This window comes from Rattus norvegicus, chromosome 4 (assembly GCF_036323735.1).
Source record: "Rattus norvegicus strain BN/NHsdMcwi chromosome 4, GRCr8, whole genome shotgun sequence".
NCBI lineage: Eukaryota > Metazoa > Chordata > Mammalia > Rodentia > Muridae > Rattus > Rattus norvegicus.
In genome coordinates this window covers 64,377,106-64,403,611 of record NC_086022.1, presented here as the reverse complement: position 1 = coordinate 64,403,611, position 26,506 = coordinate 64,377,106, and the positions used below count along the sequence as shown (strand labels likewise).

Sequence of the window (26,506 nt, the reverse complement as noted above, 5' to 3'; positions counted from 1 at the left end):
TTCCAACACTAACGGCTGATAATTAAACTCAAACACTCATTTAGTGGTCATGGCCACAGCTGGGTACCCAGGGAGCCCCATGAATACATTCTCTATGAGCTCGCCTTTTTGCTTCTTTGTTTGGGGGTTTTGTTTGTTTGTTTTGAGGGGGGCAAGTCCAAGTGCAGATTATACATTTTTTAATGCATTTAGTGCATTACTAGTTAATGAAGACTATTCCTAACACAAATGGGGAAAAAAAATCCACTCTTTAAAATTTAAGCGGTCGAGAGCCACACCCCTACCTTATTTGGTGTCCCCGAGGCAGAGGGGGATGAAAACACACTCCCTTTCTCCCACATGCTCTTGATATTGCGGACACCTTCTGCAGGGACAGGAAGATCGGATGCTGCAGGCTTCATAGGTTTTGAAGCTTTCGTTCCCTGAAATGTGTAAATGAGTTTTTAAGAGAGCGTTGGGAGGTTTGTCCTCCCACAATCACAGTGAGCTGGTCTTACTCCATATGGTCAACTGAAAACATCATGGTGTGAGCTTCCATCGGGAGGGGTTCTGTTGTTTCTGTTGTATACCTCCATCCCGATGATGTGACCATCAGAGCTGGAGCAGAGACCTTTGCAGAAAAGAAAATTATAGGACTCCATTTGTCATTAAGGGGACAGAGAACTCCCATTCTTCTGCAGAATTTTTTTTTTTTTGGTGTGCATGTGTGTCTGCATGTTCATGTGTGTACATGCATGTGGAGGCCAGAGGTGTGTGTGTGTGTGTGTGTGTGTGTGTGTGTGTAAGAGATCAGTCTCAGGTGCCATTCCTTATGACTTATCTACCCTCCCCCGCCCCCTTTTCTTTTTAGTAAAAGTCTCTCACTGACTTAGTATTAATGGATTCAGCTAGAATGCCTGGCCAGTGAGCTCCAGGAATCTGCTTGCCTCTACCTCAGCCCTGGATTACAATGTGTGTGGATTTTTTTATGTGGGTTCTAGGGCCCAAACTTAGGCTCGTTTTGTTTGATCTATTCCCAAGCTTCTCCAGTAGATAGGCATTTAAAAAACTAGGCATGTATATAGTACACATATGTGTGACTGTGTGTGTGTGTGTGTGTGTGTGTGTGTGTGTGTGTGTGTGTGTGTGAGAGAGAGAGAGAGAGAGAGAGAGAGAGAGAGAGAGAGAGAGAGAGAGAAAATGAGTGTGCATGCGGACACCAGAGGATGATGTCTAGTGTCTTTCTTTTTTGCCTTCACCTTATACATTAAGGCAGGGTCTCTCCCTGAACCTGCAGCATTGATTCTGATAGACTCACTAGGCAGCTTGTTCCAGGGGTCCCTGTCTCTGCCTCCTATTTTGCATTTGAGGGCACACTAAGGAAGTGGCATTTACAACCAGATTCTACCAGACACTCAGAAGTGGTAAAGGGAATTGGAGGCTTGCATTCTATGCAGAAAGACAGCATGTGCGCGTGTCCTAAAGCAGGGAAGTTCTTCATGACTGACAGGCCGAGGCAGGACAGCACAGACAATATTCCAGAAGGAGCAAAGGGTACAAATAAGAAGGGGGGCGTCTTTCCCGGCTGTAAACAAAGAGAAGCCAGAGTGTCAGGGTGGCACAAGTTTCTCCATCAGCCCTGGTTTGTGGCTGACAGCTTAGCAGGGATGAGTAACATCTTCAACAGCCATCAGAGAATGATCCTATGAGTCTGCACGCAGTCTGAGGCCACAGTCTTGGCTTCATTCAATCCGTTCATGCCAAAGACCAATCCAAAAATGGCTTGTCATAGTTTAGTGGACACCAATCTTGTGAGTTAAAAAAAAAATCACATCTTGGGTGTTGGTGCTTCATTAAGGACTTGATGAATCCTAAGACCCTCTCATTTTAATCTTGCTCTTTGTGAGCCGCTGTATAGGCATCTCCACTCCTACTACAAAGGCGAGGAGAAAAGCGAAGGAACTCAAGCCAATGACTCCACTGCTCTGACACAGAAGGTCAACGCCATTGTCCAAGTCCATGCAGAGGAGAACGAGCGGACAGCATCACATCGTGCTCACGGATGCCATTCTTCGGTACCAGCCGAGAAAGACACATTGTTTCCAAACGCAATCAAACTCCCAGGTAAACCAGGCGGGAAAAAATGTCAATAGAAGCATAAAACTATGACCCCCTTAAATACTAACCAACCTATTAAAGTGGATTAAACACAGTTGGCCTGATGTTACTCTACACTACTGTTTGTCAATAGGAGATTTCTGCAAACAAAACTAAAGATGCAGTTGTGACTACCTATAATGGATACATCAATCAATTTATTAATGGCCAGAGAGAAGGCTTAGTGACTTAGAGTTCTTGCTGCTCTTACAGAGGACAGAGATTCAGTTTCAACATGGTGGCTCACAACTATCTATAACTGTGATTCCAGGGGTGCAGGCAAAATATCCATACACACCAAATTAAGAAATCAAAAGGAGAGTCTACTCATAGAATCCATTTATTTCCCCCAACCCCAGGAAAAATTCAGACTACAGGTGTGAAAAATAATATTCAAAAGTCTCAAATGCATATTTCATATTGAGCTTTGCCATAGCTATGTCACAGTTAGGGATATCATTATTAATATTTTAATATTATCAGGGTGCCAGACCCATTCACCATTCTGTGTGTCTGTGATCGTGTATGTAACCATGGCCTGCTTCTGTTTTACAGGAGTGTGGCCAGGGGACAGCGCTCACCTCGATTGCATTGGTATATTGCTCCAGCCGGCTGTCAATCTTGGAGACCACAGCTGCTTGATGAGTTGATTTGACACCACTGCCAATTGAGCACAGACACGAAAACATGAGACAGGAGGATCTCTCTGGACTCGAGACAGCGATGAGTCTCAAATGAACAGTCAACTCTATTTACCTTTTCTGCACAGACTTATTCAAAAACTCTGCTCGCTCCTCTATCTAGAAATAGAAAAAGAAGAAGCCTTGTAAATATGCAGAAGAAACATCGTGTGCAAAAGTACGGACTCTGGGGAGCGCTGAAGGCTGAAAGCATGAGACATGGCTCCATGGAGACTGCACCAATGTGCCTTTGAAATACCTTCTGAGACTCTTGGAAGGCAAGGCACACCCTGCTTTGTGGCCCATGGTATACTTATGGTGCCCTTCAATACACCACCATCATTCGTGAGCCTGGTAAATAAAAACAACCACAGAACAAGTGAGAACACTGCTATGCTGGGCATGGCAGCCCAGATGGGACAGGGAGGAAACAATAGATAACGTATCTGAGGCTGGGAAGCTAGGATTGGAAGAGTGAAGAATGCAGAGAGTGGGGGGTATTAAGTTTTGGGAGCAAAGAACAGCCAGTAAGATGGCCTTCCATAATACACCTAATACAAACTAATGAAAAACTAATTGTTTATATATTTAGATCTATATCTCTATGTGATGGCATTTGGAAGTGGGACTTTTGGAAGATCACTGTGTCAGGAAGGTGGAGTCCTCATGAATGGCATTAGAACACTGATGAAAAAGATAAGAGATCTCTCCTATTTTCTTGTTCTCTGGCACATGAGAGGACAGCAAGAACATGCCCATCTGTGGAGGAGAAAGAGAACCCTTTCTAGGATTCAGCAGTGTTGGCACACCCTTGCCCTCACACTTCCCAGTCTCCAAAACTGTGGAAAACAAATGGTTACTTGGTTTAGGTTCTTGGTTGTTGTTTGTTTGTTGGTTTTTCTGAGACCAGGTCTCACTATGTAGTGTTGGCTGTCTCTGAATTCCTGATCCTCCTGCCTCATTCTCTGAAATGCTGGATTGACAGGCATGAGCCACCATACCTGGCAAATGATGACTACTCAGTCTATTCTAATCTGTTATGCTTATCCAAGATGACTGAGAGAAGGGAACATTCACGTCCTATCAGCCTAGGGCAGGCCACCAGAGCAGATCTCTGGACAGGGTAGGATATGGAACCTTTCTTCATGTGCCTTCCTTGGCAGACTAAAAGAACAAAGGGCCCTTTAGATTTGGAAAACAGTTAACTGCCACACTAAATATGATGAAGCACACACGATGCCACATCTCTAAGACAAAATAGGAGTTTTGATATTTGAACTGAGTCTTATAGTTTACAGTTTCTCACATGACCTTTTGAAAGCAAGGGAGGCATGAATGAGCTAGGCAGGAAGCTATGGGCTGTATTTATTTGTTTATTTTTACAAGTCAAATACTTCACAGAGTTTTTAGGTTTGGAGGGCGGTGGGAAGTACGATGCAGTACAGAGCAGAGCTGAGCATTGTTTTTGTGTGTGTGGCTCTGCCAGCGTCTTATTGAGGGTTTTTGTGCTCACTGAGGCTGTCCCATGAACTCAAGCCAAAGAGTACACTCCTGCTCCTCCTCTTGTACCTGGAATAGTTAATCTAGATTGGCTTTGTTCTCTTAGTTTCCATAGGATGTACCCTGTTTACTGAGTCTTGCTGGTAAATGCCTTAACCATCTGCTCTAGTGTGGAGTTTATGAATTAAATACTCTGCCCGATTATTTAAGGAAGCTAAGGAGGTAAGTTGGTGCTCCTGACCACCAGGGGGTGGCAGTACTGTCTTAAGAGCACTTAGGGAAGAAAATACGGCTAGCTTTAGATAAGAGGTTGTATATTTGCTTTACCTCACACTCTACTTCTCCATCAATAAACTCAAACACCAACAGCATCAACAGCCTTTAGATTTAGTCTACTTAAAATTTGTTCTTTGTTTGTGTTATCATTCATTGCTTCCATAATGAGGCAATGAGAACTCACGTTTAGAGTTTCCCAGACAGTGGAAATCATAAGGAATGAGCAAAACATACCATTTAGCACTATTTTGAGGTCAAAATTCAAATTCCCATTGGCAGTGTACAGTACCACCTGGCTGTTAGAATGGTTATAACCAATGCCGCAGCCTGGAGAGAATTGCTAGGCATTGGAATTCCATTATAGGATTAGCAGAGTTTAGGAAAATTCCAGAAAGTTCTCTAGGGAACTTGCCATTGGGACAAGAGGCAGACAATGTATACCTAGATGCCCATCTTTATTATGTAGAAATTAAAAATACATTGACTTTAAATGATGGTTAACACGTGTAGCTCTGTGAGAGAGAAGACAGAAAGGGGCTAGGAAGGCCAGAGGGAGCCACGTGAGAAGTGAGGCCGCTGAGGAGGTTGGTAGAGAGGAGATGGTTAAAGAGTAGGGGAGGAGGAGCTCCAGTTTGTCCAGAAGTCAGACTAGATAGGATCTAGAAGTTTCAGTGACTGCTCTCATGTTATCAGAACTGTTCAAGGAAGACTCATCTTGGGAGAGATTTTAAAGGGGGAAGAGGGAGGGAACACTGTTTCCTTTGATTATTTGTTGATCCAGGAACAAAAGAGCAGGACTGGGGACAGGTTGCCCTGGTGGCTGCTCAGAGATAAGCAGCGAGGAGGGAGGTCTCTTTTCCATGGCTGGGTGACTGCTTTCCTTGCTGCTCCTTGTCTTTCTGTTGATCCCAGTGAGCCTCGAGCCATGTGTTTGCTGTAAAGCTCCCAAACAATCAAGGGAATACATTTATTGTTTTGTTTTGTTTCCTAGATAGAGTTTTACTCTGCAGCTCAAGTTGTCTTGGAACTCACTAGGTAGGTAGTCCAGGCTGGCCTCGAACTGGTGATCCTCTAGCTTTGGCCTCCCAAGTGCTGGAATCATAGGAGCGAGTTACCACAGCCGGCCTTAAGAAGTTCTTTTAAGGATTTATTTTTAAAAATTTTATATGTGTGGGTGTTTTGCCTGTATGTATGTATGTCTTCATGCGGTGCCCATGGAGGCCGAAAGAGCTATCAGATCCTCTAGAACTGGAATGACAGATGGTTGCTAGCTGCCAAGTGGGTGCCAGGACCTGAACCCAGGTCCTCTGCAAGAGCAACAAGTATTCTTAACTGCTGAGCCATCTCTCTAGCCTACATTTTTTTAATAAAAACTTCCTTAGTAAGTGGTTGAAAGACCATTTCATGACATAAAGTCATGAAATTCCAATTTCAATGTTCTGGCCTACTGCAGGCCTCGTACTGGCCCTGAGGGCTTCCTGGTTTGGATGCGGTTCCCTTTGTGAGTTCTGAATCATTCCCCATGACGCACTCAACTGTACTCCTATCAAGAGGTAGCAATTTTCTTTCTCACAGTATGCAGAACAAGCTAGTTATGCTATAAATATCAAATATTAAAAAAAAAAATCCCCTGGCTCAGATTGGTGTGCTGGATGTGTTTTCAACTTGACACAGGCTTCAGTCGTCTGAGAGGAGGGAGCCTCAGTTAAGAAAATGCCTCCAGGGGCTGGGGATTTAGCTCAGTGGTAGAGCGCTTACCTAGGAAGCGCAAGGCCCTGGGTTCGGTCCCCAGCTCCAGAAAAAAAGAACCAAAAAAAAAAAAAAAAAAAAGAAAGAAAATGCCTCCATAAGATCAGGCTGCCCGTGTTTTCTTAACTCGTGGTTGATTGTGGGTGGTACCGTCCCTGGGCAGGTGGTCCTGGGTTCTATTAGAAAGGAAGGTGAGCGAACCAGAGGGAGCAAGCCCCTAAGTAGCACCCCTCCATGTCTTATGTACCAGCTCATGTCTCCAGGTTCCCGCCCCGTCTGACTTCCTTCAGGGATAAACAATATTCTGCTTCAACATGTATACTGGATGGATTTTCCCAAAGCAGACTCCGAGATGTGTGCTGAAGTACAAAAGTCATGTGTTTCCTAGCGACAAAGATGCATTCCGAGAAACATTGTCCACTGGGCAATTTATCGTGTGAGCATCATGCTTCCTTCCTACTTACAGAGACTAGGACACCTACACTGTCATTCTGTACCGGCACTGTACATGTGTCTGTGATAACCAAATCGTTATTACCCAGGTCACAGTGGTACTTTGGGAAGTGTTAGAACCAAGTGTAACCAAGGCGGGCACGGTGATACATGCCTTTAATCCCAGCACTTTGGAGGCAGGGGCAAGTGGGTTTCTGTGAGCCTGGTTCACGCAGTACGTTGTTAGGACAGCCGGGGCTACATAGAGAGACACTGTCTCAAAGCAAACAAAAGACCTGTGACTAGCATTCACAGTGTCATAAAAACTAGGAGATCGATTCCTAGGTCCCACGTAAAAAGCCAGCTGAGGTGGCATGTGCCAGACCAAGAAGGGAACCTCACTCAAAAAAATAAAGGTGGAGGGCTTCTGAGGAAGAACATTTGAGGTTGACCTCTGGTCTCAACACATATGCAAATTCATGCATACATGTCCCCACACATATGTGTAGCCCCCACATTCGCATAAAAATGTTCTGACAAACAGGAGATATATGTATAGGTGCCTGGCTTTTGGTCACTTTCATATATTATACGTACGTGTAGCCATGGGAGCCTGACTGTGACTCCACCCTGGCTTTGGCCACTCTTGATGGTTGTAGCCTAGCTAGGCTGACAGTAGATGAGGACAGGATTCAAATATTAAAGGTTCTCTGAGGAGTCACTCACTCTTTCACTAGTCATCTGCAAATATTTACTAAATACCTTCAGTACAGAAGGGACCACACTGGGTATTCAAAGCGACAGATAATAAATGGTAATAAGTGGCCGACTGAGTCAGCGGCTTTTCCCCAATATCTCAACGGCTCCACAGCCTCCCTGACGTCAGCTCTCTTCTGCTCCTTCTGTTTTCTCTGGGAAAGAAGCTCTGATCCATGAATGCAGTGTGAGACGGACCTCTCTACAGGGAAAGGACACTATCCAAGTCGCATCTCATCTCCTACAGAAATAGCTTTACAGCTTGGACCTGGACCAATTCCAGTTGCTCTGCTTTTAGAAATCACAAAATTAACATAAAGAAAAGCAGGCGAGGGAGTCAGGGGTCAAATGTTTGTAGCCCTCCGTATGGTGCTATCCAATTCCTAATGTGCTATGTAAGAGGCAGGGCCTCTGGGTGGATTCCTTATGATGGGATTGGTGTACCTCTCAAAGAGCCAAGAGGGTGCTGTGCGCCCCTTCTTTTCTCTTCCATCAGATGAGAACACAGTAAGAAGATGTCATCTATGAAGTACCAGATATTGAACTGGCTAATGCCTTCCTTGATCTTGGACTTTTCTGCCTCCAGAACTGTGAGCAATATGTTTCTGTTCTTTATGTTACCCAGTCTAAAGTGTTTCAATACAGCAGCCGGAACAGATTAAAACAGGACAGCAAAGAGTTACAAGAAGCCAAGGAAGTCTTGGATGTTCAAAAACCGAAGGGGCTCTCATGAGATTCCTATAAAGCAGGAGGAGAAATTTTATAAGAAGAATTTCTGGGAGGAAAATACCTTGAGAGATGAGCCTTTAGGAGTGAAGCACTTGAACGGCTTCTTGTCCTCAGATAGGCCATCTTCCGGCATCTTCTGGCGTTTCTCAGCAGCTTCTGCCCTTCTCCTTTCGATCTCTTCCTTCAACCTCCTCTTCTCTTCCTGAGACAGACAGAGCAAATAGCATCACAGTGTGCTTCAAGTGCTGTGAGCCCCAAAGCATCAATCAGAGGGCACACTTAACCTTAGTACATATGTAGTTCCGTCTTCTGGGGTGCACAAGAGCGGGTACCCCTGAGCACAGGAGTCCAGCTGCCTGGATTTGCATTCTGGAGGGGCACCTTCCATCAGTGTGACCTTGGTCTTACCTGCTACCTGCCTCAGTCTCATCATTTATACAACAGAATTACAGCAATCATCTAATTTCATGATGACTAGTTTAGGGGAAAAAAGGGTGTGAAACGTTCACACTGTCACTCTGCTCAACAAGTCACCCTTGAAGGTGCTAGGTCACCATCATATCTTGTAAGTCACTTAACATCAACCATCCACTTCTGAGTATGCAAGGGAATACAAAGGCCCCTCTACCTGCTTCCAGTTAGAGTTGTCAAGATGGAATCCTTTGTGCAAAAAGGGCTATAAATCTATGCTACCAAGTCTAGCAAACTACACGAGTCTGAGAAATTGAGATGATTTCTGTGGCAGTCCCTGACTCAACTGAGGACATCATTTTAGGTGCTGGCCTCATTGGAAGCTGGAGTTGGAAGAGACACTGGAATAATTAACTTTCCACACAACTTAGGGAAACTGTGACCCATCCTTGTCAGAAAAATCGATGAAAATCTTTTCCCATATTTTGAGGGAATAGGAGATTGAGGCCTGGAACGTTCTAGGCTCAGGAGTTGGAGAAGCAGGGTCCCCGGGCTTATTCTATCACTGACCCATCAAACATCTTCAAACAAGTCATTCTAATGATTGGATTCCTGGCTCCTTTCCCCCCAAAATGAGAGTGTATGCCAGGATGAAAGGGGGAAAATGTACTTTGTAAACCATCGCCATCTAAGCTGAGGCTGGCGTAGCATATTTCTCATGTGTGGAGGCCAAGTTTCCCTCCTTGTAAATTGATCTGTTCCGTGTTAAGAATGGAACAAATGCATCTGTCAACTGTGACAGGGCTCAGGTGGCCCAGCAAGCCGTTCTGGGTCCTGGTGTAGAGCGGTGAATAAAGCAGACACCAGCCTAGCTTCTGTACTTTCTAGTTTGCTTGGAGAAACTTTAGGGCCAGGGGAATGGCTCAGCAGTAACATTTGTGGCAGGAGCCTGGAGACTTGAATATGATCCTTGGAACCCACAAAACATGAGCAAAGAGAAAATCAGCTCTACAAAGTTGTCCTTTGACCACCATACACAGGTATTCCCACACATGTGCGTTTCTCTCTCTCTCTCTCTCTCCCTCCCTCCCTCCCTCCCTCCCCCTCCCTCTCCCTCCCCTCTCTCTCACACACACATATACACACTAGCAATAATCAATAACATTCTATGAAGACTTCTAATAGTGGACACCATGTAACAGGTGTTTGTCTTTCCTGTTTCTTTTTGTTTGATTTTGCCTGCAGAATTGGTTTCTCTGTGTAACCCAGGCCAGACTGGCCTGGAACTCAGGATACTGTTGCCTCAGCCTTCCAATGCTAGGCTTTCAGGTGCACACCCAACACACCCACCCTGCTTCCTAGCTTGGCTCTGTGGTAGGTGGTAGACTTTTCATCTATCTCAGATTTCCTCTTGGTCTTTATTGAGAGGCTATAGAGAACAATAGGCTAAGTGGGAAAATCTCACAAACTCCCCTGTGCCTCAGTTCCTTCTTCTAGAAAAATGGAGATACAAGTACTCAGGGTTCAGACACATTCCAGAACATGCTAAGTTTACAGCCATAATAAATTACTATTATTTTATTATTATGGGGCAGTGTCTCCTGTAAATCCAGGCTAGCCTTGAACTCGACATAGTGAAGGAGGAAGACCTTGAACTTCTGATTCTTCTCCACATCCTGAGTGATCCATTACCCTGAGGATGAAGGGTGTTCCATCACTTGGGTATATGCACTGCTCTGGATTGAATCTAGAGCCTTCTTTGTGTACACTGGAGCGAGCATTCTACTGACCATGCTACCTGGTTCATTACCGCCCAAGAGCCCACACTCAGAAGAGCAGCAGGGGACTTCCTTGGGGGGCTGGTCCTCTCTGGGTTACAAGGTCATGAGCCATACACTTAAGGACTTGGGGGCATCCATGTTTCCTCTGGCTGGGCCAGGCAGCCCTTACCTCCTCTCTAGCTTTTCGATCAGCCTCCTCCTGCTTCCTTCTCTGCTCCTCTTCCTCCAGAACCTTCCTTCTCTCTTCCCTCTTTTTCTTCAGCTCTTCCAGCTCCAAGGCTGCCTCCTGTTGCTTTTGTTTGAGTTTTTCGAACTCTTCGCTCTCTGTCTCCCCACGGCGTCGGCGCAGCTCTTCCAGCCTCTTACCGGCTTCCACTTGTGGGGCGCCTTCAGCTTCCTTGTCCCCGCTGGCCCGGCCTCCTGAACGGCTGGGGCTGAGAGAAAAGGAAAGGAAAGGCAGTTACCTGGCTCTGTCTTGCAGCCCCCGTTGGAGGGAGCGGGAGGTTTTCTGTCTGTAGGTTCTATAGCCAGGCCCTGATCCTCACACCAGTCCTGGGGTTGGTGGGGGATCTCCGTGATAAGATCTTTACAGATGTCTCTGCTAGGGCAAAGAAGAAATGGTGCACCTAATGTGGGAAAAAAAATCCAATATCTGTGCAACCTTGAAAATAATAATACTGGGAGTTGGGGATTTAGCTCAGTGGTAGAGCGCTTGCCTAGGAAGCGCAAGACCCTGGGTTCCGTCCCCAGCTCCGAAAAAAAAAAAAAAAAAAAAGAACCAAAAAAAAAAAAGAACCAAAAAAAAAAAAAAAAGAAAAGAAAATAATACTGTATATATGATCCAGACATACCACTTGGCATATATTCGAATGAAAGCAAAAGTCTTGAGATTCACCCACATTCACACATATATTCAATGAGGGGACTCTGGCCAGCTTAAGCGTGGCCAGCATAGCTCTGGCAGACCTTGCCCTTCTCCCCCATTTCCTCTGCCTTACTAAAAACCATTAGAGTACATTCCTAAAGCTGGCCTTCAAGGTCTATTCCCCTTGTTTAGCCAGTCCCTACTCCTGACGTTGACTACCGTGATGGTTTATATATGCTTGGCCCAAGGAGTAGCACTATTAGAAGGTGTGGCTCTGTTGGAATAGGTGTGGCAATGTGGGTGTGTGCTTTAAGACCCTCATCCTAGATGGAAGCCAGTCTTCTGCTAGCAGCCTCCAGATGAAGATGTAAACCCTCAGCTCTTCCTGCACCACATTCCCACCTTGATGATAATGGACTGAATCTCTGACCCTGTAATTAAATGTTGTCCATATAAGAATTGCCTTGGTCATGGAGTCTGTTCACAGCAGCAAAACCCTAAGAAAACTACCAAGGTCCAGCTATCAAAGTATTCAAGTCCAGCAATCAAAAGCCCTCTGTGGCTCACTTGATTGACATGCCCAGTGAAAACATACCACTGTATCTTAGCCTGTTCCTTAGACTTCCCTTCTCCTTCTCTTAAAAAATTAAGCCTCCAAGGTCATTGGCTGCTGTTTTTCTTCATTTGATCTTAGCCCAAAGGCCGAGAAGCAATGGTTGCTGTTTTTCTGCCTGAGTCAGAAAGCAGCCACCTTAACTGCCCCCTTTATTAATCAGTTAATATTAGCTGATTAATAAAGGATTTCTGTGAAAACTAGTGTTTGGGTATGGGCTGGGCCTAAACGGGGTCCAAGCAAGAGACCCCACTATTCAAGGTCTCCTTCATTCATAATGCCATTTTCCACAAAAGCCAGGAGGTAGGAGCAACCCTAAGTTCATTGTGGGCTGAAGGGATCAGTGTATGTGGTATATCCATAGCATGCAATATATTCAGCCCTAGAAAGAAATACTGACATATGCTACCATGTGGGTGAACCTGAAGACATCAGGCTAAACGAGACTGGTTATAAAAGGGCAGGTACCCCAAGTTCTACTTTACGAGGAGTCTCTAGCAATATCAAATTCGTAGGCACAGAAGGGATGGTGGTTCTCTGGGGCATGGGAGGGGGCGCAGGAGGAGCTGTGCATGCGTGTAGAGCTGTAGTTCTTCAGGATGAAATAACTATGGAGCTCTGTGGCAGGACACTGAGAATAGCGTTAACACCACCGAACTGTAGAATTTGGTTGTTGTTTGGTTTTCCTTGTTGTGGTTGTTTGAGACATGTTCTTTCTAGGGCTAGCCTCCAGCCCTAGCCCATCATCTTCCTTCTGTGTCAGCCTCATAAATTCTGGGATTACAGGCATTTGCCACTGTCTGGGCCCTACTGTTTCTTGCTTGAGTTAAACCCAGTAAGGCATGTCTGTTTTGCCAGAGCTTTTGGCAAACTCTTCCTAATTACGGTATGGCTGTAGGCTAATTTCTGACTCCAAGACATATTTCTACTCTCTCCGATCCCCAACATGGCCGGAGTATCCTTTGCCAGGATCTAAAACTACTAAACGACCACTGATGTGGTGTGATTCGGGTGGTTACCAGAGGTCAAAGGGTTCATGCATCACACCGTGTGAATGTTTTCAAATGTATTGTCTCATGTGGTAGTCAATAATAGCTGGCAGAAGGTGGTATTCTTGAAATGAGGACCCGAGTCAGTCCCCAGAACGATGTGCAAAGGTTAGGGGTAATGAGAAGCAGAGACAGGCAGCCAGCCTGGATTGCCAGCCCCACCTACTCCAGACCAGTGAGAGACCCTGTCTCAAAACCGAGATGGACACGGGCTGAGGAACCACAAAGTGTACTCTGTCTTCATTAGGGAAGTCACATACACTGGATCATCCCAGACACAGACTGGAGAGAACTTCATGGTGTTCCTGAAGGGCCTTGATACAGGGAGTCTCTAGCTGAGAGGCAGAGATGTAAAAACCACTTCCATTTAAATACTGATTAACTCGTAGTGAGGTCATTATTAACTAGATCCAGCACAGGAATCCAACCCCTCACCCCCTGACACCTTTGTCAGGAACAAATGAATCCCCACGGTTTAATGATTATTCTGTGTGATCGATAGCACAATGCCTCCAGCTGTGGAGCAAGAGAATTGAGAAGAATTAATAAAATGAGAAGGGGATTCAGGATGTGCAGTGCACAGAGCCCATCTTGTCTATACACCTCGTGCCTTTGAACACAGAAGTACTTTGGAATATACTGCCTCTTCTAGGACAGGCCTTTCAGGTTTCAGGTAAAAAAAAATAATTCAATAAATCAATTTAGCAGATTGGTCTCAATATTTTAAAAAGTGAAAAAAAAGTGCATGGTATAGAAGAAAATATAGTACCATGTTCTAAAACTTTTTTTTAGCTATAAACATGTACATGTGTGTTTTTGTGGGTGAGGGTTGTGATATAAAGTGTGTTTGTTACTATGAGCTGAGGTTATAAAGTACAAACATATTTTATCTTAGGTTCTTGATGGTTAAAGATGAACTCTCATTCTGAACTCAAACGAGATTAAAGGTTATCTTACAAACCTACATTGCTCTTTCGGTGTCACAGGGTCACAAGCCTGTGATTCGAAGCTCTTTGCAGGTTTGGAAGTTTGCTCTTTATATGATCATCTTGTAGGGATGAGAAAATGGACTCTTCTCTGGGATCCACTAGGTGTCGCTCCGTCTTTATCTAATCAAAGTGTCTGTCCTGAGACTGGTTCAGTTAGTCACACAGAGGCACGCCTCACATCAGGAAGTGCAGGCTTAGATTTACTGACATAGAAAGCTGGCTATTGTACATGGTGCAAAGCAAATTTAAAATATACATTTCTGATTACATTAAATTATATGTATATTGTATGATCCTGTGTGTCTATCCGTCTTGAGTATTACATATATATAAAAAAATCTGGAATAAATGTTACTGCTGGCCAAAGTTAAAAAGAAAATCTAACCTTTAAAATGAAGAATTAAGACAGCATTCACCAAAACAGGACTGGTTATTCTGCCTCTACCTAGACAGGCTGGTAGGCTCATAACATAGGGTGGTTTATGGCAGTACCTTCCAGAAAATTCTGTTCTGTCTTTTGCTCTTTTAGATTTAAGGCAAACCAGATACAAGGCTTTTACCATGTAGAACACAGCTTGTTTTTAGCTCAGCTGATGCTGATAGATAAAAAATTATATTGTAGTAACCTGTTAAGTGCCCCTCCCCCACTCTCTCTCGTATGCATATGTGTGTGTGTGTGTGTGTGTGTGTGTGTGTGTGTGTGTATGTGTATACATTCCTAAAAATGTCTCCCCCTTAGTTCCCTTGCAAATTTACAGAGCTCTTAAAATCCTATGGTAAAGAGCTGTAGTTTGGCTTAACCTAATGTGCCCCAAGTTTGTGGACCACAAAATAACACTCATTTACAACCTTTACAAAAATGAACAGAGAAAGGTTTGTAGGAAATAGTCTGGACCATACAAGGCATGAACCAATGATATTAATCCCAGTTACTTTTTTTTTAATACACTGATACCACATGAGTGTATTAGATCAAAACTCAGACAGTAAACATTATATCCCTTGCTATTAAAAAAAAAGGAAATAGGAGAGGATTAATCTGTGGTTGAGCAATGAGTGCTAGTCTACTGCCAGTGACAGGGTAACTTTAAGACAATGGCCAATGACCTCAAAACAGAGGAATGTTGTCTATTTAGCTCCTTTCTGTCCAGAGGCACATGATGAGGAGACCCATTCTCCCTCCCAGGTATGCGGATATTGTTAGGTAGTCACGCCTTACCTGAAAGCATTCTCAGTTTGTTTAAGTTTGTGGGTCATGAATTCTCCATTCTGCGCCTTCACTTCTGTAAATCCTTTCTTTCGATCCAAGAAGTTCTTGACTTCTTCTTTGGGCTCTTTGTCCTTTTTAATCTTCTCATCTTTGATCTAACCAAGGATACATATCAAGAAGAGAGATAACTATAAATATCGTACTAGGTTTTAGCTGGTTTTAATGAAGACCCCAACTTTTAAGGAAGTCATTAGATTTGAGGTAGAGCAACCATCCAGAATATGATGTAGAAACAAAATCAAGAAGATTATTAGAGAGCAAGTCATGGTTCTTTGGCTTGTGAGACAGACCTGGACCATAACGTTAGGAAGTCAAGATCCACCACGGATCTCACTGTGGTTATTTGGGGGAGCTTTCTAGTCCTGGAAACCCCACCTAAGGGTAGTTGCTGGCAGTTCTCACTAGGAAGAGCAGTTACAGGTCGTTTTAATGGAAGGGCAGTAGAGTAGCTTAACCAAGTATCTTCTTAGCTAAAAGGAGCATCGTTGATAAGAGCCTAATAAGGAAGAAATAGGAGAAAAGCCAGCAGGTGGTCCAGCTCTGTTCAAATTAGTATGGTATCCTAAAGAGGTAACACAAAAGCTACCTTTAGGGAAAGGAGTTAGAACCATGTCTGAAGCCACACAAACCACTCAAATTAGCAGGGGATAGGAATAGTTTTAGGGTACACATTGATGTCCACTGATGGGAAAGATGTAAACCTCCAGAAGTGGGCTTGATCATTATGGGTACCAGAGGGAAGGCTGTGTCCGGGGAAGTGGGTCTTAGCATTTTTGTGGTTGTTGTGTTGTAAACTCTTCATGGTAGATGAGACCCATTATTTCACAGATGGGCAAAGAGTTCAAATCACTCTCTCATCCATTCTTAAAACATGAGCAGGAGAGAGTGACCTCTGCTGCTCCTTCTGAGATAGTTGTAAAGAGCAGAAATATTTGGAAGAGGAAAGGTAGACCATGGGAATGCAGGGCTTCTAGGGTGTCCAGAACTGTCCCCCTTTACCTGACCACTCACTGCTTTCCAGCCATTCTTGGTACCCTCTGAACATTTACTCCTAGGGCATATTTTACAAGGTAGAATGGTAGTGTACGGACTACCTTTTATAGTCCTTTGCCTGATAATCTTCCTTAAATGGTATTAAGTCACCAAGGAAAGGCAACTCACCAACACCACTCCAGTTAGTTAAGGTGGGGTATACATGGTGATGCCAAGGGACTTGTGGGCAGTCTCCTCATATTCTCAGGGCAAAACTTTCTTAGAAACATCATAATGTAGTAGTGATGACTTGAGATTGACTGAAAGTTGTTTTCTCCTAATGATGCTAAAGAGGGAATGCAATGTTGTTACTGTGCCCTCTCTGGCAGATTTGTCTGCAACCAACGAGGCTGTTTGATTCCAGTTCTATGAAAACCCAGTTTCTCTGGGAAGCTCATCAAGATACAGTCAGATGAAATGATCACTTTCCGCATCCCACCCTCTTACTGTCCTCTTGGCCTCTGGATGTTTATGAGCAAGAAAAGGAAGCTCGGGCCCTATATAGGAGTGTGAATATGATGCTTGGTGGCTGTCCTTGGCCCCTAGGACATATCAGTAGTCACTGAAAAGGCAGGAGGAGACAGTATCGTTTCGTTTTGTTCTGTCACTGTTGGATAGAGCCCCAGGAACCACGGGCTAGAGTTTACACCCTGGTTAATATATATCTGGGAATACAAACATGGAGGCGAGCTGAGATATACCCAGGGTACCCATGAAACAAATTCTCAGTTAAGTCTTATGGTTTGTGGTGGCAACTGCATGGGTAAATTCCTTTTAACTCATTTCTTTTGAAGTAAAAAATATTTTCATTTCATTATCAGATGTACTGGCAAAATGAATACTTAGAATAGATTGGTAAAGGCATAGATGTCTATGAGAAAAAGAACCTCCCTCTCAACTTGTTGGGAAGGGTTTTGGTGGGTGGTCTCTTCATATTCTCAGGGGGAAAACTTTCTTAGAAACATTCTTAATGTAATAATGGTGACTTGAGTTTGACTGAAAGTTATTTTCTCCTGAGAAATAAATAAAGGACTCCACGGGATCTTTACATTTTAGTTTAAAGAATTCAATGGATTAGATTCTATGGAAAGTTCATGGCAAGCCCACAGCCTTCTGGGTCCCTGGGAACTAGGTCTTTTAGGTTGGAATGTTACCAGGGAAAAAGATCTCTGCTGAAGGGTCACTGGGTGGCCATGCCATGAGTGTCGAAAGAGCAAGCATGCTTCTTCATTCCCAGATAACATGGCTGTGCTTCTAAGACAGCCTCTAGATTCTTAGCTGTTTGGATGAGGCTCCATATAACTGGGCTACTTACTGGGAGAAAGCATGAGCATATGGGGGGTGTGGGAATTTAAGAGGCACGACCTTAAGCTGGAGAGAACTCAAAAGCCCAAGGGAACACATGGACCCAACTGAGACAGGAGTCTCTGTGTCGTGCTACTCTCCACGATAACATTCTAGAATAACAGCAAGAGTGGGATGTCGGTTGCCGGCCTTTTTGAGCTTCAGATCCCTAAAATCCTCATCTGGATCCCTCTTCTACCCCACGCATGTCCTCCTGGCTCCTTGCTCCTAAAATTTGGTTCATGGACAACTTAGACCTTCATCAGAGAGCTTAGACTGCAGCTTACAGTGACTGAAGCATTCTTTAACCAAATTCCTGGATGCATCTGCATGCTAAGGACATGTTTAGGGCATGTATGTTTAGGACATGTGGGCCTGGGTGACAGGAATAGTAGGTTCAAAGTCACAAAAGACCCTGACTGGTTCCTTCCTTCCTTCCTTCCTTCCTTCCTTCCTTCCTTCCTTCCTTCCTTCCTCCTTTTTTTCTTCTTTCTTTGTTAAAAGCTGAGCAACAACCAAACAGAAGAACTGAACAGAGACAGCTTGTAATGGAGGAGGAGGAGGAGAGACAGAAACTTAATTATGTCTCTAAGTTGGAGATCATCTGCCCCCATGGCTGCCACAGAGTTCACTTGCGGTGGAGGAACACAGGGGTTTTGTTTATTTGTTTGTGTTTTAAAGCACTGGAGGGACTCTGGGAAATGCTTCCCCTGGAAGGGCAGAGGAATGTTTGTGTTTACTTTTGGTTGGCCTAGCCTGCTTATGTTGTGTGCTGTTGCATGGGTCCCTAACCCTGCCAGGAAAGGTTTCTGTTTGCTTCTAAGTGACGAGAGAGAGAGAGAGAGAGAGAGAGAGAGAGAGAGAGAGAGAGAGAGAGAGAGGGGGGGGGGAGGGAGGGAGGGAGGGAGGGAGGGAGAGAGAGAGAGAGAGAGAGAGAGAGAGAGAGAGAGAGAGAGAAGGAAGACAACAGAAGAAAGGGAAAGGAAGGGAACGAAGGGAACAAAGAAAAGAATAGGTAAGTGTTATTTAAAATGTCTGAATCATGCTAAACGATTTCAGGTTGCCTATACCACAGACCAGTCCAGCTAGTTAGGAAGGGAGAACTCTATCCATTCAGTCAGCAGTTAAATACAATGTTAAAATCTTAACATTGGTCTTTTGAAAAGCCCTATTGGAGGCGATTATTTAGCCTGGCATTAAAAAGAAGCCGGAAGTTATGAGCGCTGGAATGTGCTGCTGGGCAAACTGGGAAAAGGATACTGGCAGGCTTGAAACCAGCTATTCCCTGGAATGTTTGACTGATACCATGGACTTTGACTTATCTGAAAAGAGGCAGAGGGATGACTATGGATGAGCCTTTTCTGACTCAGACGTAGGCGTGGGATGACTTGGCCGTTAAGAGTAAGTCATTGCCTTGGCTAAATGAACTTTCACAACAGCAGAGGGTGTTTACTGCAGCCCCCACCCACATTTCATCACGGAGTTGCAGATCTCATGCCCTCCTCCACATATAATACTAGTTATACATGGAAGCATAGTTCTGACAGCTTTGTTGTATAGATGGACCTTTACACAGTCCAGGGTGTTCAGCTGTCTCCTTAGCTGCCTGGTAGAGCTAAATTCTGTTTCCAGGTCATCAGTATTTGCACCTCCCTCTCCTTCAGATAACCAGGGCTCACAGTCACAAGTTCTACTAGAGCAGAGAGGAGCATAAGTCTTCAAGTAAATATACAGGGTCTTCCTTCTTATGTGAATCTTACACAGTCACCTAAAGGAACCACCCACGTGCTACTTAATATGCCCATCTATTTTCTACACGTGGAATTTTCTTTACAGTTCTGGATTTTCTTAATGGATGCTCTAACAGAGAACTGGAGCAGGAACCCGTTGGGGCTGGTATCCAGTGACTACAGATCATTTTACCAGTCTCTTGGACAACATAATCCAGGCATTGCTCTGCCTGCTGCTTCTGTTTTACCACATCCAGCTGCTTGAAATTGCTGGATAGCATGATGATTTGTAGTATCACTTGCAGCTAGCACGGGCAGGATGGTTAGAACCAGGTGAGGCTTTCTGCCCTGGCACTGTAAGCTATGGTACCTGCATGCAGAAGCCTCATTTACTTACCTACAAGCATCCTGGCATATCCGTTCCCCATGGTGTGTGTGTGTGTGTGTGTGTGTGTGTGTGTGTGTGTGTGTGCAATGCAGAGGATTTGGCCAAAGTTTGCTTTTTGAGAACAATATATCATCTTCAGCTCACCAAATTTTCTACTGAGATTTAGGGTGTATGTGTGTGTGTGTGTGTGTGTGTGTGTGTGTGTGTGTGTGTGCATGTATGTGCACGCCTTTTCATGAAAAAGTTAAAGCGTTAGCCAGAGCCAGCTGGGAATACTTCGTGACTGAAATGCAAGCAGAGCAGAGTTCACAGAAACCAAAGTCACACTGTAGGAGCAGGAAGTAGGCAAGACTGAGGAGCGGGGCTGTCCAAGTTCTTGACTGGGACAAACACCGAGAAAGACAATTTGTGGGAGAGCACTGTACTGCCTACATGCCCTCAGATGCTTTCAATTCTGTTTTTCTCAAGTACATATGTGTGCAGTGTTTGAGTGTATATGAATGTGTTTGCACACGTGTGCATGTGTGTAGTATATGAGTGTATGAATATGTGTGTACAAGCGTGTGTATGCTAGGTACAGGTTGATTTTGGGTACTGTCTATTGCTCTCTCCCATAACTTTTGAGACAAGGTCTTTCAACGAAGCCAGAGCTCACTGCTGGATAGATTGGCTGTCAGTGTGTCCCTGGGACCCCCTAGTCATCCCACTGTCTTTGCCTCCCAAGGCTGGAATTACAGACACTCCCCTACACTGTGCCCAGCTTTTTATGTGGGTGCTGGGGGACCCGAATTCCAGTCCTCCTGCTTGAGTGACCAACGCTTTACTCGCTGGACCATGTCCCCAGCCTGATTAGTTAGTTCTAAGACACTCTATACGAACTCATCAATGACTCATGAGCCGTGGTCTGGAAACCACAGGGGAGGGGTTGCAGTTCCAAGGTCAGATCCAGGCATGCTGCTTTCTGTGTGGCTTTAGGACACGATAACTTGTAAGGACATTTACCTCTTCCCTTCTGAAGGCGGGCTTGTCATCTTGGGATGTCTGTCTTTGAGCTTGCCCTTTAACTCCCTTTCCTTCTTCCTTTTCCTTTTCAAGAACGGCGAAGGTCACTCATGTAATTAGAAGCCCTGTCTAGCTTGCAAGAGTGAGAGGGTGCTCAGATCACTCTGCGTGAGCTGTGGCCATCTTGGTGACAATCTCAGAGCCCCTGGCGCCAGTGGTACCTGATGCTAGCGGTGACGTGTCCCACCCCACCCTATGTTTTTCCTCCCATGCCTCCCACTGTGCTGGACGCTAGCATGGCATGAAGTTCCAGGCATTTGCATCCTGATCATGACTTCTCTCAATTACAGCCATGTGCATGAGCCCTGGGTACAGAAGCAGGGGTGGAAAACAACTTCAGTGCAGTGCAGTGGCAGAGCTCACTCTGGAGAGCTGAGCGTGCAAGCATTTCTCTTGTCTTTTACAGCCCTTAGAGGGTTTTGTGTTTTTTTTAATGCAGCCTTGCAGATAGAGAAAAAAAAAACACAAAATGTTTGTATTTTACACTTCCTTCCCCTACTGCTATCCCCCATCTTTCCAGAGCCACGTAGCAAACTGCATACTCTTAATTGTCCATCAGCTGTTAACTGGCACTGCCCCAGAGGAATGGCTTTCTGCAAGTCTACATTAAACCCAGGTCTGCATGATGGCATGTCAGGCTTTTGGGGTTGATTTTTATTTTTGTTTTTTTTGGGGGTTGGGGAATGTCCAACATTCTCCTTTCTCCCCCTGATTCCAGTCAACTTCAAAGGATTTATATTTCTATTTAAGACTAAACGTTGGAACTTAATTTTCTATTTCAACTCCCCAACCCCTAATTTTAAAATTAAAAATAAAAACTGCCATCAAACACCAGAGCGAGGTGAGAAGTACAGGCCTCTTGCCTCATGCACACCCAGGCTTCCCTGACAGAAAGAGGGAATTCAGATGCAGACGTTCAAACAAGCTGACAGAAATCCACCACATTCAGCATCTTTGGGTTAGTTCATTTTTCTATGACCATAACGCCCAAGCACAGAGCAATTGATTTCTCTCTGGTTGCCCCATTCATTGGGTTGGTTGCATACTTGGCCCAATTGCTTTATGCTTGGGTGTTGCTATGGCCTGAAAAAAAAATGAATAGTTTGCCAACGGATCAAGCACGTGTGGTGATGTGCACGAGGCCTCAGCCCCCAAGTTGGGTGTGCATTGCATTTCTCATGAGTCACAGGCATCACACAGTAGGTGCACAGTGCTTACTGTACCTGTGTCTTGGGGACCGCTGTCTGCAGTCTGTCGTCTTGTGCCTCCCTTCCAGTCAGCCCTTTCCTGTCAGCTTTCTCCGCTCCCTTCTCCCCCTTGTCCTTTGCTTCCTGCCTCTCACTCCTTTGCTCCTCTAGCTGCCTTTTTTGTCTTTGTTCTTCTATCCTCCTAGCCTTCGCCTCCTCCTCTGCCTTGGCCTTCTTCTCCTCAGCCTCCCTCCTCTCCCTCTCCTCAGCCTCCCTCCTCTCCCTCTCTTCAGCCTCCCTCCTCTCCCTCTCTTCAGCCTCCCTCCTCTCCCTCTCCTCCGCCAGCTTTCTGTCCTGCTCAGCTTTGGTTCTTTCTCGTTCTTGTTCTTCTGCTTCCAACCTCAGCCTCTCTGCCTCAGCTCTCTCTCTCTCTTCTGCCTCCATCTTTTTCCGATGGGCTATCCCCTCCGCGTCTTGTTCCCCATCCCCCTCTGCTTTGGACTCTTCTGCGCTAACTTGCCCATTTTCCAATACCATCACCACAGCTTCCTCTTGGGTTTCTGGTGTTTTCTCTTCTACCATCTCCTCTACCTGATTTTCGCCAAGGTTCCCTCCCTTCAGCTTCTCTTCCTCCTCCTCCTCCTCCTTTTCTTCTTTCTTTTTGTCTTCAGCATCCTGATAGCTGTTCTTCTGGTAGGACGTGATGACCACTTCTGTTTCTTCCATCTCATACCGTCCTGAGCGACTCTCTCCTTTTTCTTCCCCCTCTGCTGTCTCATTTTCAGCCGAGTTATTTTGCATCCTTCTGCTTGGGACTGAGAGACTGCCATCGGTTATGGTTGGATCAAACTCCTTCTGACGCTCTAAGGCTTCCTGAAGGCGTTTTTGACGTCTCTCTTCTCGCCTGGCCAGGCGCTCCAGCAAAGCAGCCTCCTCATCACCTTCTACCTGAGCATTTGCAGTGGCTGGCTTAGACTCTTCATCGGGGACACTGTGTGACAGAAGGAATCGTGTTGGTTACTCAAGCATACAGAGGCACCTGAAGCCAGAAAGAGCAGGTGCCAGCAGTATCCAGCTCGCATGCCCCTAGATGTTACCACTCTACGCTTCCAACTGAGTCTATCCAAATCTTTGTTCTTGGTCTTTCTCAGGCCACTGGGTCTCCTCAACTTGCTGTAGGAGCTCTGAGTATCAATATCACTCAACAAAAGCTGAGGAGAATCATCATATAAATACTTTGGCTTCTCCTTGTTTTGAAGGATAATTCAACAGTCATGGCTCTTAATGGAGTTATGTCCCAGAGCTCCACAGTGGCCACTTATGCTGCTGGAAAGCAACTTCTACTTGGTTGCCTTCCTTCCTGTGTCTCACTTACCTAACCCCCAACCGTCGTTTTCTTGAATAACCTTACAAACAGACTATTTGAGATCAAACCTTGATTTTGTAATCTGTGCCATTGTGGATCCCAACTATGACAAGGATCAAATCAGAATAATGAGTGAATTCTGTGAGTGTCATAGTTTCATACGAATGCCACCAAGTTATTCCTAATCTGGATTGGTGGGGCCTGAGGTACTTAGAGGGGAGGAGTGTGGGGAGTGTGGAGAGTCTACGTTAGGCCAACAACCTTCACTTTGGAGACATCTAAATGAGCTCCACAATTCACGGGGTAATGACTGCCAGCCAAGGATGGCATTTCCTACCCTCTGCCCTCCCGCGTACCTCGACAGGACTAGGCAACCAAAGAAATGTCAGAATAAACAATGTGTCCAGGATTAAACAATTGATCAGGTGTGTATTCTCTATGTTTGCCCTCTTTGTTGGTTTGGGGTTGACAGAGTCACGAGGAAAGGACAGAAGATCTCCGAGGCTCACCGAGGAGCCAGTCTGGCTGAATCAGTGGGCTCCAGGTTCAGTGAGAGACCCTGTCTTAAAAAAAGGTGGAGAGGCAGGCATGGTGGCATAGTCCTTTCATCCCAGCACAGAAGGCAGAGGCAGACGGATCTCTGTGAGTTTGAGGCTGGCTTGCTTAACATAGCAAGTTTCAGGGCAGTCAGTGATACACAGTGAAATCGGATCCCCCTCTCTCAAAAAATAATATAATAAAAGTAATAACAATAAAATTAAAATAAGACAGAAAGGACCTTATCCAGTACATAAAAATATTCACAGTGCACTAGTATACTGTGTTAAAATATTAAAATTGTCATAGCAACAATATTACCATAACTAATCTGGGCAATCTAACTCCTTTGTACAGATTTTCAAGAAGAAAGAGCTTTTTCTCCTTTTCTCCAATGGGTAAAGGCTGGCTTAACCCAATGTTTATTTTTTAAAGGAACAAAAAAAGGAAAATCCAAACTATAGCATGTCCATCATCCCAGTCACTCTTCCCCGGTGTTGGACATGGCCCAGACCAAGGGCGTGGCCCCTCCTGGCTGGAATTACCAGTCATGTGATACCAGAACTGTGACTGGAGCTAGAAGCATATGCCTCCAAATGTTTAGAAACTCCATCAAATTTCATGCTTCATACCAGACTTGGCTCCTCTGATGTTCAAGTTCACTTGGATTTGGAAAAACACATCTCAGAGTTAACAAGAAGATATAGCAGAGGAAAGCCTGGATTTTAAGCCTTTTTGGCCTCTGGTGCAGGACATTGTCACTGTGAATTAGCCACATATGGATTACATGGCCACAGAAATATCACGAACTGGGAGGTCAATGTAAAAGGTCTGTGCAAAGAACTCTTGGACCAACTGAGTTCTAAGGGTTTGAAAAGGTACTGCAAATTCCAAAGTGCTAGCCAGACAAGGATACTGGTTAAGAAATCAACAGACTCCACTGAACCTTTCTTTGCCCTCATTTATAGATCATGGTTAACAGTCACCAGTAGCTATTAAAGTGCCAGTTAACTGTTCAGCCCCAAGAACTCTTTATACTTGTAGATAGTTAATATGTAGATAATTAATACCTTAATGTATTTTCCTTAAAAACCACTTAATTTTTTATTTTAGTTCTTTGGACACAGGGTCTTGTGTAGTCCAGGGTAACCCTGCTCTCACCAAAAAGCCAAGATTAGCCACAAACTCCTGTTCCTTCTGCTTCAACCTCTCAAATGCTAGGATTAAGGCATGTGCCATCAAGCTTGGCAAAAGAAATGTTAAACTTAGGTAATCTCATATAATAGCTAGTAATAAAATTAAAGCAGAAATGAAATGTAAGTAGAAACAGGGCCTTTGTGTGTGCTGCTGACTTGGTTGTTGAGCCGAGGCTCAAACCCAGGGCCTTATGTGCTAGCATAGCCCTGTTACCCCCGTCCAGAAGCAAGATTTAAGAACACTATCAATCAGTTGTGACTTTTAAAACCATGGTCCAACACTGGGTATAGATTCAGGAAAGGCCTCAGAAATGCCACTTTAAAAATTATTTACTCCTCTCTTCAGTTTGAGATCAGAAAAAGGTCACGCTGCCCCCTTCCTGGGAGACTCAGCCAGAGCACACTTTTCTATGTGCAAGGCATTGAGTGTTTATGCGAACTCTTACCTCCCTGCAGTTGAGCCCTGCTCCTCAAAGGGAGCTGTGGCTGTACTTTTTAAAGTGAAGGAACACACGGTTTGCCAAGTTGGGATTCAAAACCAGGGAGTGGAACCCAGTGATCACAGCTGCCCCTCCCCCACTCTTAGCTACACTTCCTCCCCAGTTAGGGACTAATGACCAATGACCAAGATTTCTATTGTTTGCGTAAACATTACATTTCTTATGAAACTTGTCTCTAATGGTTCAGCATTGGCAAGACCACCCTAGGAAATGGGCTGGGGAGGCCACAGCCCCTTACCTTGAAGATTTTTTTTTAAATAGGCCCAGTTAATGGAGCTATGAACAGCCTCCTTTTAATATACAATAAATAAGAGAAACAAACCAAAACCACTCACTATGGGTTACATAGTGAGTTTCAGCTTGGGATACCCAGTCAGAAAGCACCTCGGCAAAACCAACCATTAATGGTTTCGTTGGTCTGAGGATGGGATGATCTGCCAGCAAACTCCATCACCAGGGCGATGAAGATACAACCCGGAGAAGCCTCGATGAGAGGAGGACAGTACCTGTTCTGGACATGGGCCTCCACTTGGTCTGTCACCTGTCCCAAGGATTCTTCCTCTTGCTTCTGCCGCAGCCTTTCCTGTCGGGCTCGGCGGCGCCGTTCCCTGGCAGCCTCTTCTTCGTCATCATCATTCCTCTGATAGGCAATTCTGCAACATTAAAAAGACAAGTACCTCAGCATGGCCAGCCGACATGTGTTGTCATCAATGTCCTGGCCAAGCATCCTGGAATGACTGCTAATGGACCACAGTTCTTTCTTTCTTTCTTTCTTTTTTTATTTTTATTTTTAAAGCTTTATTATAAAAAGCTTTGCAAATGAATAAATACATAAATAATATCACACAGGCACACAATTTAATCAGACCAAACAATCTATACAACCTAATGAACTTATATACAAGTGGTTCTGAACCTTCCTAATGCT

General features: G+C 44.7%; 1 protein-coding gene across 20 annotated transcripts in view; it reads right to left on the bottom strand.

The window, feature by feature from the left end:
* Cald1 (caldesmon 1) overlaps window positions 1-26,506 on the bottom strand; it is a 181,180-nt gene that overhangs the window by 10,474 nt on the left and 144,200 nt on the right. For 11 of the 20 annotated variants that reach the window (XM_063285630.1, XM_006236261.5, XM_063285631.1 and 8 more), the window contains 8 exons: window positions 26,085-26,231; window positions 22,571-22,970; window positions 15,186-15,331; window positions 10,620-10,884; window positions 8,320-8,460; window positions 2,893-2,936; window positions 2,718-2,796; window positions 285-422 (listed from right to left, as the gene is read on the bottom strand). In XM_063285630.1, coding sequence (XP_063141700.1) covers window positions 285-422; window positions 2,718-2,796; window positions 2,893-2,936; window positions 8,320-8,460; window positions 10,620-10,884; window positions 15,186-15,331; window positions 22,571-22,970; window positions 26,085-26,231 — 1,360 coding nt within the window. Of the gene's footprint in view, window positions 1-284; window positions 423-2,717; window positions 2,797-2,892; window positions 2,937-8,319; window positions 8,461-10,619; window positions 10,885-15,185; window positions 15,332-20,732; window positions 20,817-22,015; window positions 22,971-26,084; window positions 26,232-26,506 lie in introns of all 20 variants that reach the window. The other 9 variants (XM_063285627.1, XM_063285628.1, XM_063285623.1 and 6 more) reach the window with 1 other exon arrangement.